The 17,905-nt window shown below is 54.7% G+C and overlaps 2 protein-coding genes across 2 annotated transcripts in view; one reads left to right on the forward strand and one right to left on the reverse strand.

Annotated features, from left to right (window-relative positions):
• LOC111944753 (uncharacterized) overlaps nucleotides 1-17,905 on the forward strand; it is a 245,903-nt gene that overhangs the window by 103,186 nt on the left and 124,812 nt on the right.
• LOC111943745 (olfactory receptor 14J1-like) lies at nucleotides 2,523-3,455 on the reverse strand. The gene has a single exon (XM_023946659.2). The coding sequence runs from the start codon at nucleotides 3,453-3,455 to the stop codon at nucleotides 2,523-2,525; it is 933 nt and encodes a 310-aa protein (XP_023802427.2).

The following is a 17,905-nucleotide window of genomic DNA, read 5'->3' on the forward strand; positions in this document are numbered from 1 at the left end:
TGATTTTACTGAGAGGAGCTGCTAAGCGAGAGCTGCCCCTGTGCCAAGCAAAATCCAAGAGCTGGCTAGCTGTGGGAACTGACTACCTATTAAAGCATTTAAATAGCTGGAACCACCTCTGTGAGACTGACATTTTGCAGACAGGCAAGCCAGGGAAATCTCTCTCTTGCTTCCACCTTTGAGGAGGTACCCGGCTGCCGGTCGGGCCGGGCCCCGCTGCACTGCGGCCCTTGCAGTCGTGCTGACAGTGGCCGCAACAATCCTTAAAGCTTCAGGGTCCCCTGACACCCGGGCAACCGAGGAGGAAATTAAAGGAGCGGGTTCGCTGGAGTCCCCAAAACCAATTGGAATAGGAAAATCAAGTAGGGATGAGGCCCATAAAGCCTGCGCAGCACAGGAGCAAAGTGCAAAGACCAGGCCTAGGGGCAGACACAACAATATCTAGGGGAGGTGTGAGGGCGCAGTCTGAGGGCATGGGTCCAGACACAGACTAGGGTTAGAAAGATGCAAAATGCTGCCACGAATTGCAATCAATCAGGGGAGAGATACAGGAAGATTCCAGAAACATAACTTTCAGTGGGGTGACTTGATGAACGTATGAATTGCCATCAAGCCTTTGGCAAGTGCTTCCCAAGGCTTGAACTCAAAGCCTGCTGCTTCAGGGCTGAAGTCTTTCTGGCCCTGTGTCCCAGAAGGGCTGAATCGCACAGGCTCGGCCTGGCGGGGCCGGGCTGGCCCCAGCAGTGACCGGGTGGGGACGGGAGGCTGCGGGACCCCGGCTGAGGCTGGGCCGGACCACGGCTGCTCACACCTTGCTGAGCCTAAGCCGTGCCCCGCTGCCGGCCCCCGCTGAGCTGGAGTCCGCTGGGCTCCGGGAGGAGCTCCGGGTGGGTCCAGGCCCCCTCGGCCACGGCCGGTGCGGCACATGGTAATTGAAAGAAATTGGCCAGGAGACAAAACTCCTGTTTGATGCCTTTATTAGGATTCAGCTCTTGGGGTGGCGGGGGCCCGAGGGGTTGTTTGCATCACGGCCATTCCCACACTGTCAGCTCCAAGGAGGAGACACAATTCAGCTTTGCAGCACACACTGCAGAGCTGGGGCTTCTGTCCTCATGAGAGTAGCCAGTGACCTGTTGTTCTGGTTTGCTGTCTAGGGCTGTCAGTCCTTTCCAGTCCTCTTAGGTCATGGTGATGCAGGAAGATGGTTTCTAAGCAGGTTTAGGTGATGCAGGGAGATGATCTTGCATCATAGCTTGCTCAAATACATTTCCTTGTCGTTTTATTCCTCTGTTAGCTCATTGTTTTGGTGTCCTGCATGCCTTAGTTTGCATTTTACTCGGTTACACAGCTTCCTGGGAGTTTCTTTGTTCTAGTGTGGCACAGAGACCATGGGAGTTGCCTTGTTCTGTGGCACACCTTTCTAATGGGTTGCTTTTGTTAGTTGGATTTAGCCCCCATGGGAGCAGCTCTGTTACAAGGTAGCAGGGAAGTAAGGGAAAGGGTACAGGAATGTCTCATAAGAACCTTTAAAACACTTCAGAAACTGCTAAGTAATTAACAATACTAATAACCATCGGAGTAAACAAGGGGTACAAGGTTTACAAATGGGATAAGAACATTAACTGTACCTAACTAAACACAGTATTTTATCCGGGGTGGATTTCTTGAGAGATTTTATTCATGACATGTGCCTGCAAGGATGCAGCACCTCTCTGAGCTGGGGGAGAGGCCAGGGCTGCACAGGGGGGATGTTGTTGGCAGCTCCATGAGGACGCTCTGGGACGCTGCCCTGGGGTGTCCAGCGCAGTGGGGATGGATCAGCCCCTGCTCTGCTGCTCCTTCCCGTCTCCCCCAGGGACCTTGCAGAGCCCCAGCCATGCTGTTTGCCCCCAGCCTGCCCACGGCCACCCTGGGGCTGCTCACGGGGGTTTTCTGTGCTGAGCTTTGGCCTGGCCGTGTTCTTGAGAGAGCCTGGGCAAGGAGCCTGGAGCCCCCAGGCCCTGCCCTGAGGCGTCAGCGCTGCCCCAGCAGTGCCCATGGCCTGTCCCTGCTGCAGCCCCGGCACTGCCACCCCCAGGGCTGTGCCCGGCCCCGAGAGCACTCAGGCCCTGCAGCAACACCAGGGCCAGGAGGGCAGCGGGGCAGTGGCACGGGAGCAGCACTGGCAGCACCAAGTGCTGCTGCTCCTGGCCACAGCTGCTGTGCCAGCACTGATCTGCCCCAGCTCTGCACACAGACACTGCTGCTGCAGCTCCAGAGAAGGGAACAAAAGGGGCATCTCTGGAGAAAACTGTGCTGGGAGATTCTTTAGTTCATTGAAAGCCACCAAGAGCACAGCTCCTCATTGACACAGTCTGTGGCCACAGGGATGGTGGAGAGAAACAAAATGAGAAATGGCACAATGACATTTCATTGTGGACAGGATTAAAAAAGGAAAACACAGAAAACCTCCAAAGTTACACCAACAAGAAGTATCAAAGTTGATTTTTATTATAAGTGATTTGCAGAAATGTTCCAGGAGTTTAATGTTTCTGAAACCATCCAGTCATCATTCTCCACACTGCAGCCTTGAGCTCCTGGTTCCTCAGGCTGTAGATGAGGGGGTTCAGGGCTGGAGGCACCACCGAGTACAGAACTGACACTGCCAGATCCAGGGATGGGGAAGAGATGGAGGGGGGCTTCAGGTGAGCAAATGTTCCAGTGCTGAGGAACAGAGAGACCACAGCCAGGTGAGGGAGGCAGGTGGAAAAGGCTTTGTCCTGTCCCTGCTCAGAGGGGATCCTCAGCACAGCCCTGAAGATCTGCACATAGGAGAAAACAATGAACACAAAACAGCCAAAATATAGAAAAGCACTTAGTACAATGAGCCCAAGTTCTCTGAGATAGGATTTGGAGCAGGAGAGCTTGAGGATCTGTGGGATTTCACAGAAGAACTGGCCCAGGGCATTGCCATGGCACAGGGGCAGGGAAAATGTATTGGCTGTGTGCAGCAGTGAATAGAGAAAGGCACTGGCCCAGGCAGCTGCTGCCATGTGGGCACAAGCTCTGCTGCCCAGGAGGGTCCCGTAGTGCAGGGGTTTGCAGATGGACACGTAGCGGTCGTAGCACATGATGGTCAGGAGGAAATACTCTGCTGAGATGAAGAACACAAAAAAAAAGAGCTGTGCAGCACATCCTGTGTAGGAGATGTGTCTGGTGTCCCAGAGGGAATTGTGCATGGCTTTGGGCACAGTGGTGCAGATGGAGCCCAGGTCAGTGAGGGCCAGGTTGAGCAGGAAGAAGAACATGGGGCTGTGCAGGTGGTGGCTGCAGGCTACGGCGCTGATGATGAGGCCGTTGCCCAGGAGGGCAGCCAGGGAGATGCCCAGGAAGAGGCAGAAGTGCAGGAGCTGCAGCTGCCGCGTGTCTGCCAATGCCAGCAGGAGGAAGTGGCTGATGGAGCTGCTGTTGGACATTTGCTGTGGCTGCACATGGGGACCTGTTCATGAAGAAAAAGAGCAGTGACAAATCAGGAGAGGCTGGGACTCACCCACCCTTGTTCCTGCTCTGTGAAAACTTCACCCAGGTCCCTGCCTGAGCTCCAGCTGTGCTGTCTGAGTGTGCCAGGAGCAGCCAGGCCCGTGCCTGGGGGCTCTCCAGGAGCCATCCCTGCCCTGCTGCCCTGGGTTTGTGGCCATGCAGGAGAGGGAAAAGGCTGGAAATTCAGGATTTGTCAAGGGCATCACTCGTAATGCAGGAAGGCTTGTTGCCATCTGCACACACTTCTAAAGTATAGCAGGAGTTGGTTTTACAAATTGTTTTCCTACCCACAAACCATTCCTGCTTCTCTGAGGTCAGAAATCCCCAGCATTTCTGCTGCACTCAGAATTTCCCACTGAGAGATGTGAGAGGCAAAGGATTCCCTGTGGCTTAGGGAAGGTGAGGGGCTGGATGGGCTTGTTCCCAACTGCCCTGGGTTTGCACCTTTGGCTGGAATCAGAGCACAATCACACTCCTGTGTCACCCTGGCATAAACCAGGCCCTGCCCAGAGCAGAGGGATCCCTGAATGTCTCACCCTCTCTAAAGGTCTCTGGGCAAGGGCTCAGCACCCCCCTCTGCCAAGGACACTCACGGCTCCCTTGGCAGAGCCAACAGCATTTCCTCAGCTGTGGCATCTCTGCCCTTCCCCGTGGGACATTCAGGGAACTCTGAGAGGCTCTGGCACAGATTTGCAGCCAGGAGGGCAGCTCAGAGCTTGGAAGGACACAGCAAGGAGATCCCCAGGTGTGCCCATGATGGGATCTCAGGGAGGAGGCTCAGCTCATTCCCCTTTGCCATGGACTGCTTTGCCCAGAGCCCCACAGGTCACAGGGAAGCTGGGACACCCCATTCCCATGGACACACCTGCCTGGCAGCAATCCCAAGGGCAGGGCCTGACTCAGCTGCTGCAGATGCCAGAGCCTCCCTGAGAGCCCCAGGTACCAATGACAATATCAGAGCAGTGCATTTAGGCTGTTTAGGAGCCTCCCAGCAGAGAGACTGAGCACCCAAACTTACAATTCTGGCTGCTCTGTACATGTTCAAACATTACTTTGCTGTTCCTGGTGTGTCCCCTTCAACTCAGAATGTTCTGTGATTTTGGGATTACAATTCCTCTTCTGCTTCTCTCATCCCCCTGTTGCCTATAATCAAAAGAGAAAAATAACCATCTGCAAGAGTGTTAGAACAGTAAAGAAAAAACAGCTTTATTGGAAACTTCCAGGTGTCCCAGTAGGGATGAGGCACACCCAGCCCCTTATTTCAGCTATTTATTAAGATTGATTAATTAGGATATTTAACAGAAACATTCAATAGGAGATTCAGCTGCCCCAGTTACACACCCCAGGGTCAACCCACTGGAGTAGGTCCAAGGGTTTCTATGCCCCAGTTTTTGTTATGACTGCTCACATTCTGGTTACAAAACAAAATGTTCTTCTTGTAGCTCCTCTCCCTGATGATAAGGCAATACAGTATTTCAGAAATGTATTTAGAAGATCATATTTTTGTTCTAAAATCTAAGAGAAAGGTTAGGAAACATATTAGAGTTAATTAAGGATAATAGTTGTCCTTAATTATAATATAAATGTAATATAATAGTATAGTATAGTATAGTATAGTATAGTATAGTATAGTATAGAATAATAGTTTAATAGAGTTAATTAAGAATAAAAATTTTATAATTACATAATAATAGTTTACAGATCTAAAAATATATTAAAAATGCATAAAAAGCAAAAAACTTTTTGCTATCATCTCAACTTTCCCACCCTGCTTAAAGAGAGAAATTGAACACAGTCTCAGGAAAGCTCCTGATCTTTACAGCAATCCCGGGCTCACCTTCTTTTGGGAAGTGTCCTCTGGAGCTGTGCCCAGGCAGGACTGGAGCTGGGAGCAGCCCTGCCCCACACAGCCCCTCTCAGCAGCAGCCCCTGCCCTGCTCAGGGTAGCTCCTTCCCCCCACAGCTTCTCCCCAGCGCTGGGAGCAGCTCCCCGGGCCGGCTGAGAGCTGTCCCTGGCAGGCAGCAGAGTCCCTGCCCCAGCACAGCGCCCTGGGCTGCAGGACCCTGCTCTGCAGGACAGCCCTGGGCACCCCTGGCTGCTCTGCACAAGGGACAGGCAGAGAATGTACTCACAGAGTCTGTAGGCACTGGCATGTTCCAGCTTTAGGAGATGCCTCCAGGAGCTGCAGCTGCATTGTCCTGCAGCCAGAGGCTTCCTGTGCCAAGGGCTGGCAGGGATTCTGCCCCAGGCACTTCTCAGCACCTTCCCAGCCCTGACTGATTGAAGCTCTCTGTGCCTCTGGGCTGTGCCCAGGGTGGCTGCAGGCAGTGCCCCAGCCCTGCTGGGCTGGCAGAAGAGCTGCTCAGCAAGAGAAATGTGCTTTTGAAGCTCTTCTTGGTTTCCAGGAGCTGCCTCTGTGCCAGGAGCCCGGCCCAGCTCAGCAGCACAGACACAGCAGCAGGACTTTAATGAGCCTCTTGGGGCTTTGTGCTGAGGCCCTGAACATCAGCCCCTGACAGGGAGGGGAAGAAACCTCTCAAGAACTCCAAGTCAGAATCCAGCTCCAAAGTTTCTTTCACTTTTAATGGGTCCCAGTGAGGGACATGACTGAGAAAGTGTCCCCAGGCCCCAGGCAGAGCAGAGAACTGGAGGCACTGATGACAGCTGGGGACAAAGAGAAGCCAAGGCTTGGTGCCCTGGGCCACAGCAGCCAATGCTGTGCCAGCAAGGGCTGTGAGGAGACACCTTGTCCTGAGGCCCTGGGGCCTCCTGGCACAGCCCCAGCAAGGCTGGCCACTGTCACCCCCTTGGCCTGCCCTCAGCATCCCCCCTAGCCCACATGCCAGTGGCCTCAGGGATCTGCTGGAAGGAGTCCCTGGGGAGCCTTGCTCAGGAATGGCCCTGGGGGCTCCTTCATGCTCCCAGGGACTGCAGCTTTTTCAAAGGACTTTGGCTTTTGCCTTGGAGTCTCTGAGAGCTTTGTGCAATCCTGGCCTCCAATTATCTGCTGTAATTAGTCCCTTGAGAGCCTTTGTCAGCAACAACACTCAGTGGGGCTCATTAATGCTTCAAGGTACTTCAGGTTCTTAAGGCACTTTTCTTTTTCCTTCCCACACTGAGTCTCTGAGAAGTTTGTGCAATCCTGGTCCCAATTATCTGCTTTAACGAGTCCCTTGGGAGCTTTGCATTGACACTCAGTGGGGCTCATCAATACTTTGAGATACTCAGGGCTTTTTCAGCTACTTTGGATTTTCCTTCCCACCCTGAGTCTCTGGGAGGTTTTTGTGCAATCCTGGCCTCCAGTTCTCTCCTCCAAGGAGTCCATGAGGAGCCTGTGTTGGGGATGGACCTCAGTGGTAACCATTAATGCTTGGAGACACTTTGGGTCTTTCCTTGACCTTGACTCTTGGAAAGGTTTGTGCAATCTCCTCTCAGGCCCTGAGGTTCAAGGGCTCAGCTCCAAATGCACCACGGGGCTCATTAGGATCAAGCAAATCCTAACAAATCATGCCTGTGCCTTGATTTCCCTCTGGTCTTGGTGCAGTTCTTAGGAAAGTTTCCTACAATAGTTATGGAGAAATAGTTCAAAGAACTTCTAAGAAATATCTGTTCCTATTTTAAAGGTGTCTTTTTTTTTACTGTTCTCTTTAGAGCAGAGATGATTGCAGCACTCAGTGATGGATATTGATCCAGGGTCTCTCCTAAGGAGGTCTGGCCAGGTCAGAGAAGCTGTGCCTTGAGGTCTGACCCAGTGTGGACAACCTTGCTCCACATTCCCCAGCCCCATCCTGTCTCTCCTCACTCCCCTGGGACCTGCTTTGCTCACAGAACTGGCTGCACTCAGGCAAAGAGGGGTTTTCCTTCTTTGATTTTAGCAATCTAAAACTGCTGAGTTTCCCCATGGAAAACAGACACCCTCCTCAAGTGTGTGCCAAGCCCAAGGTGCCACCAAGGAGGTTCCCCTTCCCCAAGGCAGAACCACACAAGGAATGTTTCAGACACACAGGGAGTTCTACAATAAACACAGCCCCAGAGTTGGCTGAAGGCAGAATTAGAGCAGCTGCTGAAGGACAGACAAGCTTTGAACTCCTTGCAGCTGAAAGCACCAAGTGGGTTGTTGGGAGGTGTGTGAGTGAGGCAAGAGTGAGGGAAGGGAAATGCAGAGAGCCCTGGAAGTGTTTCTGTGCAGACAGGCTGCTGTACAAGCAGCTTTGGAGTTCTCTGGGGGAAGCTGTGAGGGGGAGTTGGGGTGGAGTGACCTCCCCAGTGACCTCATACTGCCCCTGAGATGTCACACAGCCACCTGTGATGTCACATCGCACTCAGTGATGTCACACAACCTGCCCCAGGATGTTACACCACCGTTCTGTGATGTTCCAACCAATTCTGTGATGTCACAGCCCCTCTCAGATGTCACAAAACCACCTTGTAATGTCACATATCCTTCTGTGATGTGTACATATACACATTTGATACCAGACTTCACTCTATGATCTCACACGTGGCACTTTGATGTCATACAACCTGTCCTGAGATGTCACATGGCTCTTCTATGATGTCACTGCCCACTCTAGGATTTCATATCACCACCATGTGACTTGACAGCCTGTTCTGTGATGTCTCACAACCAACCAGTGATGTCACAACCCTCTCTGTGATGTTATCTATCTAACCTCTGATGTCATAGTCTTATGTGATGTCACATGCCACTCAGTGATATCACACAACTCACTCTGTGATGTCATGCAGCCACACAGTGATGTCACACCCTGCTTTCTGATGTCACAGAATCCCCTCTATGACGCTCTAGCTGCTCAGTGACCTCACACAACAAACTCTGTGATGTCACAGCCCTAGCTGTGACCTCACACAGCCCACTCGGAGCTGTCACACAGCCCCTTTCTGACATCACAGCTGCTCTGGGGCTCCAGGACACAGCCACAGAGGTGCTGCTGTGACACAGCCCCCTCTGGCACATCCCACAGCCCCTGCCAGTGCTGAGCCCCTGGCAGCTCTGTCTGGGCCTGCTCTCTGTGTCCCTGAGCTGCCCTGGCAGGGCCCCAGCCCTGCTGGGCTGTGCTCAGGAGCTGCTCCTGGCCAGAGCTGTCTCTCTGCAGCGCTGCCCTTGCCAGGAGCTGCCTCTGGGCCAGGAGCCCGGCCCAGCTCAGCAGCACAGACACAGCACCAGCACTTTCATCACCCTCTCGGGCCTTTGGGGCTCTTGGCATCACACTCAGTCCCTCAGAGTGTGCTCCAGAAACTCCTCAAGAGCTCCAAGTCAGATGGAAACACTGAAGTTTCTTGTAGTTGAAATGAGAGACACGAGTGAGAAAGCGTCCCCAGGTTCCAGGCAGAGCAGAAGACTGGAGGCCCTGATGGCAGCTGGGGACAAGCAAGGGAAAGGTGTCTGTGGTGCTGAGCAAAGCTGGATGTGTTTCAGGAATGCCAAGGGCCAAGGGCTGAGGCCCAGGGCCAGCAGCCATGGCCAAAGGGCTGCACAAGTTGCCTCTGGCAGGGCCTTGCAGCTGCACAGCCCAGGGCCCTCAACCTCTACCTGCTGCTTATGTGATGAGGCCTCTAAACCCCATCCTGGGAGATTTTTGGTCACTCTCCATGGTCTGTGAAAATGAAAACACTGGTCAAAGTTATTTTCTACCAAATCTTGCATTCACAGAGATCAATCTAATTAAGCTGAAGAAAAATGGATTTAGATTTGTTAGAAGAAGAAAATATTTTACAATCAGAGTGGCACAAAACTGTAACTGCTTTTCCAGAGAAGTGGATGCCCCATCCCAGAACTGCTCCCAGAGCAGGAGCTCTGTGCAACCTGACACAGTGAAAGCCCCTCCCCTCCCCAAGGATGGAATTGCTGTTGTGTGGGTTCTCTGATGTGCTGGGTGCCCTCACAACCCTCCTGGCCAGAATGTCTGCTGAGGGCCAGCCAGGCTGCTGCAGTGGCACTGACCTCACAGCCATCACCATTTCAGCCATGTCCCCTGGGCCTGGCTCTCCCCTTTCCTCTGCCCCTGCCTTGTCTCTGCTGGCATGAAGAGTTGTTTCATTATTATCTTGTCCCCAAGGTGCTGGGGCCAATTGCTTCCCAGTCAGGCTCCTGGAGCAGCAGTGGCTTTTCAGAGCCCAGCCAGAAATGAGCCCTGAAGCAGCAGCTCTGCAGTGCTGGCCACCAGGCCGGGGTGCCAAGGGAGCCTTCTGGCCATGGCCTGGAAGCAGCTGCTGCTGCCAAGGTGCCTTTGGTGCCTCAGGCTGTCCCTGGCACAGCTCCCAGCACGGCACTCTGCACTTGTGCCCGAGCCCTTCCCTGGCTTGGGGCTGGCCTGGGGCTTTTCCTGCAGCAGGATCTGCCCTGGGCATGGCACAGGAAAAGCAGTACCTGCTGGAGCAGGAGGCTGTGCCTGGAATGGGCTCAAACAACTCCAGCAAAGCCCTGTTCACCTCAAAATTGTTTCCTAGGGCGCTATAGTCTAATAATTGTTATAGCTCCTATACTGTGGAGTAAATAACTATTTTTCTTTATTTACTCTCTGGTGTAAATAAATCTGTCTAATCATGCCAGAATCAGTGACAGTAGTATCTGTATAAATATATCTGATATTCAATTGTTAATCCTGTGGGGAAAATTGCATTACGGTTCATTTCCACCTGTCCAGTCTTTACACATAAACCTTTGACAAAATCTGGAGCTGGGATTGGATCCAGCTACTCCCAGTCTCCTTTCTTAGAAAGAATTTAAAAGTCTAGGCAGCCTGGAAAGGTTTGAGGATCCCTGGTGGATGTTGGGTGTCATTTCTCCACCTCATGACTCAGCAGAAGTTTCTCCAATAAAGCAATAAATCTTTTGCCTGAAGCTCCCACTCTGCCCATGACAGGAAGCCCTGGGAGTGTCTGTGACATCCCGGCTCTTTGGCAGCCTGGGGACTCCTGGGATGTCACCGTGGAGCCCCCGGGAGTGCCTGTGACAGAGCGGTGCCTTTGCAGCCCGGGGTCCCCTGGGATGTCACCATGGAATTGCTGGGACAGCGTCTGAGCACACGGCTCTTCAGCATCCCCAGAAACCTCTGGGAGGTTTCCATGGAACCCCTGTCTCTGCCTGTGACATTCTGGCTCTTGAACAGCCTGGAGACTCTTGGAATGTCCCCATGGAGCCTTTGTGAGGGCCTGTAACAAATCTGATCCTTGGTAGGCAACCATCACCAGCCCCATGTAGCGATGGTCTGATTCATGGCAACTATCACCAGGACCTGTTGCCATTGTCTGTTTCCATGAAAACCATCATAGCACCCTGTTGCTATGGTCAGTCCCATGGCAACTCCATGGAGACCCCATGCCCGGGGTGGTTGCCATGGACACCAGCTCAGGCCTGGAGCCAGAGCCCGTTGCCATGGCAACCATTTGCAGTCCCATCCCCAGGCTCATGGGATCCCAGAGCCACAGAATTGGCTGAGTTGGGAGGGAGCCATGGGGATCCTCCAGTCCAACTGCTGGCCCTGCACAGGACACCCCAACAATCCCAGCCTGGGCCTGGCAGCGCTGGCCAAACGCTGCTGGAGCTCAGCCAGCCCTGGAGCTGGGAGCCTTCCCTGGGGAGCCTGTTCAGTGCCCCAGCAGCCTCGCAGGAAAAACCTTTTCCTCACATCCAGCCTAAACCTGCCCGCCTCAGCTCCAGCCGCTCCCTCCACTCCTGGCCCTGGGCACCAGAGGGAAGAGGTTCCCGCAGCCCCCAGCCAGGGACCCGCTCCCAAGGCTGCTGCCATGGCAACCAGGCCTGGCACCAGCTGGGATGCTCGGTTTCCACGGGCTGGGCTTCAGGAATGGCATTCCCCAATTTCCTGCTCCTGCTGAAACCTTGCTGCCACTCGCTTCCCTCCCACCTCCCATGGAAAGCACAAAAGGCAAAGATCCCAGGCTGGGATAAGAAGAATTTATGAAAAACAGCAACAGGATAAGGAACAAACAGACACAGAAACAATTTTGGTAACAGAAAGGATAAGACAAACCATTCACAGGGAAAACTAAAATACCACCAACTGACTCTTCCTGGACACGTATTTCCTCCTGCCAAGAAAGGACACCCTTCTCTGCTGAGAGAGAGGGAGTCCTTTTCCTGCCCCTGGCAATGACCTGAGATGGGATTGAATATAATGGACCATGATCACAGTCTCACATTCTTTGATCCCACATCATGACATTCCCATGGGCAGGAAAAGGTACAGGTATCTTCCCAGCATGGATCCCAGGGAACATGGATCACCAGGTCTCTTTCCAACGTGGATCCTCCATGGGCGGATGAAGCTGGAGCAGTGCACAAAGCTCTTCCTGTATTTTGAGGCACTTGCAGGGCTTCCCTTACCGGTGCCTCCGTTGGTGTCTGCCAAAGTTAGACCTGTCTGAGAAGCTCTTCCCACACTGGGTACACTTGTAAGGCCTCTCCCCAGTGTGGATGTGTTTGTGGGTATTGAGGCTGGATCTGTGGCTGAAGCTCTTCCCACATTCCCCACACTCGTAGGGCCTCTCCCCAGTGTGGATGCGCCGGTGTCTGATGAGGTGGGAGTTTCGCTTGAAGCCCTCCCCACAGTCAGGGCAGCGGAAGGGCCTCTCATCCGTGTGAATCCGCTGGTGCAGGACAAGACTGGAGCTGCTGTGAAACCTCTTCCCACACTCGGGACACTCATAGGGCCTCTCCCCAGTGTGGATGCGCTGGTGGATGATGAGGTGGGAGTTGAAACTGAAGCCCTTCCCACACTCCCCACACTGATAGGGCCATTCCCCAGTGTGGATCATCTGGTGGCTGATCAGGCTGTTGCTCTGGCTGAAGCTCTTCCCACACTCCAAGCACTTGTAGGGCTTCTCCCCATCCTGAAGCTGCTCATGGACCACCAGCTCAGAGCCCCGGCTGGATCTCCGGCCGCCTTCCCAGCACTGGGTGGGTCTTTCCTCCTCAGAGCACCCTGGGATGGGTTTGGAGCCCCTCCTCCTGTGAGATCTCTGGGGATTTTCCTCCCTGTTGGATTCCTGCATTGTGGAGCTGCTCAAAATTGCCTCTTCCACGAGGTTCTCCGGCAGACTTTTGTCCTCCCTGCTCTCCATCCTCAGCTCCTTGTCTGGGGGAGCAAGGACAAGGAGAGGATGGGATTTGCCTCCGTGCCAGAGGGAAGGGGAAGGAGATCCCCCCAGTGCGTCCCCGGCAGGACGGCGTTGGCAGCGGGGTTGTCCTGCAGCCGGGGGCCAGGCTGGGCTGGGAGATGGAGCAGGAGAGAGGGGGAAAGGGGCACTGACTTCCTCCTCACCTGCCTGGGTGTCCTGGAGCATCTTCCTCTTCCTCACAGCCTCCTTCTCCATCCAGCCAAAGTTTAGGAATCAGAAATCCTGGTTTCAGAAAATGCAATGGATGAGCACTTTGGGTTAGGGGTTTCCTACTCTCCAAGTCCATCCCTAGAAGTCACCGGGCACCTGGTGCCCATATAAACCACCAAAACGCTAATATTCAGTCCCCTAAAATACACAAATGGTCAAGATTCACCAAAAACACCCATCCATGCATTTACCCTCTCTGGTCCCTCCACTGTGGGTTCCTGGAAGCTCCCCCTGTCTGGATTGCTGTGGGTCAAGTTCGTATTGCTGTTCCCCGTCTCTGTCTGCTGGGGCTCCTGGCAAGCCAGGAGGTTCCCCTTCTCTGGCCTCACCACTTTGGCATCCCAGGAGTCCTGGGTGGTCAGCACTGTTTGGGCTCCCTGGTTCAGGCTCCTGGGGTATCCCTGGGCCCCCTTGTCCATGCTCCCAACATCTGGGGGGCTTCGGGAGCACCCCCAGCTCTGGCATTGCCCGTTTCTGCTGCCCCCATTGCTGCTTTCCCTGCCAGCCCCGCTGGTCCCGGGCGATCCCCACGTGGCTCTGGGCTGACAATGCAGCCCCTGAGGCGGGCAGAGCAAGCCCCAGCACGGGGGGAGCCTGCATGCTCCGCTCCCTCGGCAGCCGCGCCCAGCTCCGGGCACAGAGCTCCGGCAGCCCCCATTGCCGCCCCCTCCCCAGAGACCCCCGGGGACCCCCGCAGCCGGGGCTGCCTCTGAGCCAGGCGGCCCCCGAGCCCGGCTGCGTGGCCAGGGGGGCACGGCGAGCCCGGGGCCTCTGTACCCGCGCTTGTCCCGCTCTCCCTCAGCCTCTGCCCGGCCCGGCCCGGCCCCCCGAGCCCCGCCAGGCCCCGCACGGCCACGGCCGGCCCGGGCCGCTCCCCTCGGAGCCCGCTGCGGACACGGCGCCGGCCCGGCCACACGGACCCGCCTGTGCCGGGGGCCCACGGGCCGCCCAGCGCTGCCCGGGCCTCGGCCCCGAGCACAGAGCTCTGCCCGGGGGGCTCCCGGCCCGAGGCGGCGGCTCCGGGCCCGCCCGGCCGCTCCCGGCTCCCACAGCCCGCCCGGGGCCGCCCCGCCCGGGCCGGGCCTGCGCCAGCGCTCCCCGCACCCGCGGGGCTGCAAACCGCTGGGCACAGCTCACAAAAAACATTCCCCCAGCCCCGCAAAACACCAAAATCACAACCGGCCATCAGCCCCCCACAGAAAACAATCCAAACCCCAAACCCACAAACCGACGGCTTCCAGCCTCTCCTGCGCCTTCCCAGGGATCCCAAGGCCGCGGGAATGCCCCCGGAGCGGGACAGAAAGCTGCTCCAGCCCAGGCACTTGGGACACCCTGGGCTCTCCTCTGGGGGCCCTGCAACACCCGCCAGTGGAACCTCGCCCTGCAAAGGAACCATTTTGGTGCTCCCTGCGGAGGCCAGAACTGAAACTTTGTTCCTTTGGCCTCGGGCCGGAGACCCCCGGGCTGTTTTCTGCACACACTTCCAGCCCCCAGCGCTTGCAGCAGCCGCTCCCTGCAAATGTCCCACTGCCAGGGCCCTGGCCTTGCTGTCACCCGCTGGGGCTGGCCATGAACACAGCTCCTGCACTTGCATTTCCAGCTGCTGTGCACCCAGAGCTGAGGGATCTGCAGCTGCCTGAATGCAAAACCTGGCAGAGGAGCCTCTCTCCAGGGGGAAATCTCCCCTTCCTGAGCCAGCCCGTGGCAATGCTGCCATTCTCTGCTGCTGCTGCTGCTGCTGCTGCTGGGGCACTCGGGGCTCTGGCCGAGCAGGAAAGGTGACCCTGAGCCAGGAGCTTTCCTTGGCTGCAGCAAAGCCTCGGTGCACAAAGACCTTCCCGGCGCTGTGCTTGTTTGTTTTTTTAAATTAACTCCCCCTGTGAGCTGTGGGCAGAGCTGTGTAACTGTGTGTGACACTTGTCTGTGGCACTGTGGGGGTGGCCAAGGGCACCTTCCCCGAGCTGTGTGCAGAGGAATCCACAGCAGCCCAGGCCGGGGGTGCTCAGTGGCCGCTCAGTTCCGCTGACTGGACGCGGCTCTGGCCGCTTCCCTTGGAGCGTCTCCAGGGAGGGAACGCTGGGGCTGCTGGCCCGGCTGTGCTGTCACTGCCAGGGGAACGCTGGGGCTGCTGGCCCGGCTGTGCTGTCACTGCCAGGGGAACGCTGGGGCTGCTGGCCCGGCTGTGCTGTCACTGCCAGGGGAACGCTGGGGCTGCTGGCCCGGCTGTGCTGTCACTGCCAGGGGAACGCTGGGGCTGCTGGCCCGGCTGTGCTGTCACTGCCAGGGGAACGCTGGGGCTGCTGGCCCGGCTGTGCTGTCACTGCCAGGGGAACGCTGGGGCTGCCCCGCTCCTGCCCCACCCCATCAGCTCTGCCAGCGCCTCCAGGGGACACAAAGGCTGAGCCAAAGGGTGAGAGTTGCACAAGCGGCTGAGCTGGCATCTGGGACCCATTGGGATCATGGAGTGCAGCCCCCGGCCCTGCACAGACACCCCAACAATCGCAGCCTGTGCATCCCTGGCAGCGCTGGCCAAAGGCTCCTGGAGCTGCGGCAGCCTCGGGGCCGTGCCCATTCCCTGGGGAGCCTGGGCACTGCCCCAGCCCCCTGGGGGGGAAGAAGCTTTTGCTCATCTCCAGCCCAGCCCTGCCCTGGCCCAGCTCCAGCCGTTCCCTCGGCTCCTGTCCCTGCTCACCTGGGCAGAGATCAGAGCTTGCCCACAGAAGCTGTGGCTGCCCCTGGATCCCTGGAAGTGTCCAAGGCCAGGTTGGACAGGGCTTGGAGCAGCCTGGGATAGTGGAAGGTGTCCCTGCCATGGCAGGGGGTGGAATGAGATGAACTTTAAGGTCTCTTCCAAGCCAAGGCATTCTGTGATTCTGTGATTTTGGGGGAGATGCTGAAGCTCTGGCTCAGCTTTATCTCAGCAAATGTCTGGAGCCAGCAGCAGCCATGGGTGGGATCATCTCCTCCTCCCTCTCGCTGTGGCTGTAACACACCCAAGGGCAGTGTCATAAATCAAATTGAAATTTGGACAGCTAGGGCTATTGGGTTAACAGCAGTTTAATAACAAGAAAAAAAAATGATACAATTTAGTGAATTGAATACAACAAAACAATTTAATAAAAAAATACAATTTATTGGATTGAATAGCAATTTGATATAGGAATATAATTTATTAAAAGAGTACCATTTATATATATATTCATATATATATACATATATATATATACATATATATATGAAAAAATACATATACATATATACATATATACGAATATAGCTTGCCAGTAATTATGATTAAAGCATAAGCAAGACTGACTGGCATACAGGGACGGCTTCTCACCCTGCCTCAGGTACAAAACAAAGAAATTCAAACTAAACTTATATACTGTATGCTTATATTCATTCATGTTTCCAGTAAGTCTCCTCTAATTTATGATTCTTTAGTTGTATATCACTGTTCTTCATGGTGCATGCTTCACTTGTTGCTAGGGGGTCTTCAGTCTTCTTTTGGTGGTCTTTGGACGAAGGCTTACACTCATCCTCATTGTCCTCTGGATAACCTCACAGGCTGTGTGTGTGTACCAAGTGTTGTGTTATGTAAGTGAGCATTGTGCTCCACTAATTAGTCTTACACTTCATAATGTTCAGGCCCTATGCCTAAAGTCGTTCCAACTTTATCCATCTCATGGTCAGTTTTCTCTTGGGACATTTCTTATCTCAAAACTACATCCCCTATCTTAATTTTAACATGTAACATCTGTAGAGGGGTACATCTGCTTTGTAACACTAATTCACTTGATTGCTTCTAATAATAACTAATTTCAAATAATTACTTTCCAAAAAGTTACAATTTAGTTAACATGAATCATTTCCATTTATCACAGGGGGATTCACGGAGCTCATCCTGATGGATGAGGAAAAGGGAGTGGGAACTCAGCAGTGAGGAGAGCAGCTCTGAATGATACCAAAATCCCACCAGACCTCTGAAACATTGCTGTTCTTCAGCCACTGACAGGATGAGTCCCTGAGACTGGGGCTTGGCCTTCCTCATGGTGAGGGGCATCAAGGAAGGCTGCAGTGTGATGGAGACTGTGATGGGCTGGGAACTCACTGGGGGAAAGGAGGGAGCAGTTGTGAAGTAAAAGGCAGAAGATGTGTGGGACACAATTGTTCAGAGAAGGGCTGAGCTACAGCTTGAGCAAGATGAAAAATGTCATTTGGGGTCATCCCAGATTGATTTCATTTCAGAAGTTATGGAACAAGTTTAATTTTTGGGAGGTGTCATGTTTTCCCTTGGAGGTGGACACTCTGCAGACTTGAGCTGCATTGCCAAAATGCTCAAGTCTCTGCTGCAGGTCACAGCGTTTCTTCTTTGGCTGATCCCGGCCCGGTGCTGAGCCCAGCAGAGCCCTGGCAGAGCCCAGAGCAGCCTCAGCATCCGCAGAGCCCGGCTGCAAGGAGAGAAAGCAGAAACCGCCCGTCAGCTGAAGGCTCCTGTCCCCTTGTCCCAGCCAGCCGCGGTGCCCAGGCCATGCTGGCCGTGCTCAGAGCTGGGCCCAAAGCTGCCCATCACTGCTGCCTTGGGGAGCAGAGCAGGAGGGCAGGACATGTGCCCAGCCTGCAGCCAGCCACGGCAGATCCAGCCCCTCAGCAGCTGCCCAGAGCGGGATGCTCCTGTGCCCGCTGCCATCTCCCAAAAGCTCTTGTCCCAGCCATGCCAAGGAGATGAGGACCCACCTCACACCATCCGCTGCCACAAGAAAAGCTGGTCCCAAACGATGTCCTCAGTCTTCTCCAAGGGCACGGCCCATCCACGCCACAGCTGGTCCCAAGCACTTCCTGATCCAGACTGGACCCCACCTAGAACGCTTCCTTTAGAAAAACAAACAACAAATTAATGAAAATAGGTTACAGACAAAAAGGGGAAACAAGAAAAATGGTAAAAAATCTTATGTCTGTCAGGAGCTTGAGGAAGGCCCAACCCCTACATTCTGGGGAAAAACCCACCCATGG

This window comes from Cyanistes caeruleus, unplaced genomic scaffold (genome assembly GCF_971803275.1).
Source record: "Cyanistes caeruleus unplaced genomic scaffold, bCyaCae1.hap1.1 HAP1_SCAFFOLD_65, whole genome shotgun sequence".
NCBI lineage: Eukaryota > Metazoa > Chordata > Aves > Passeriformes > Paridae > Cyanistes > Cyanistes caeruleus.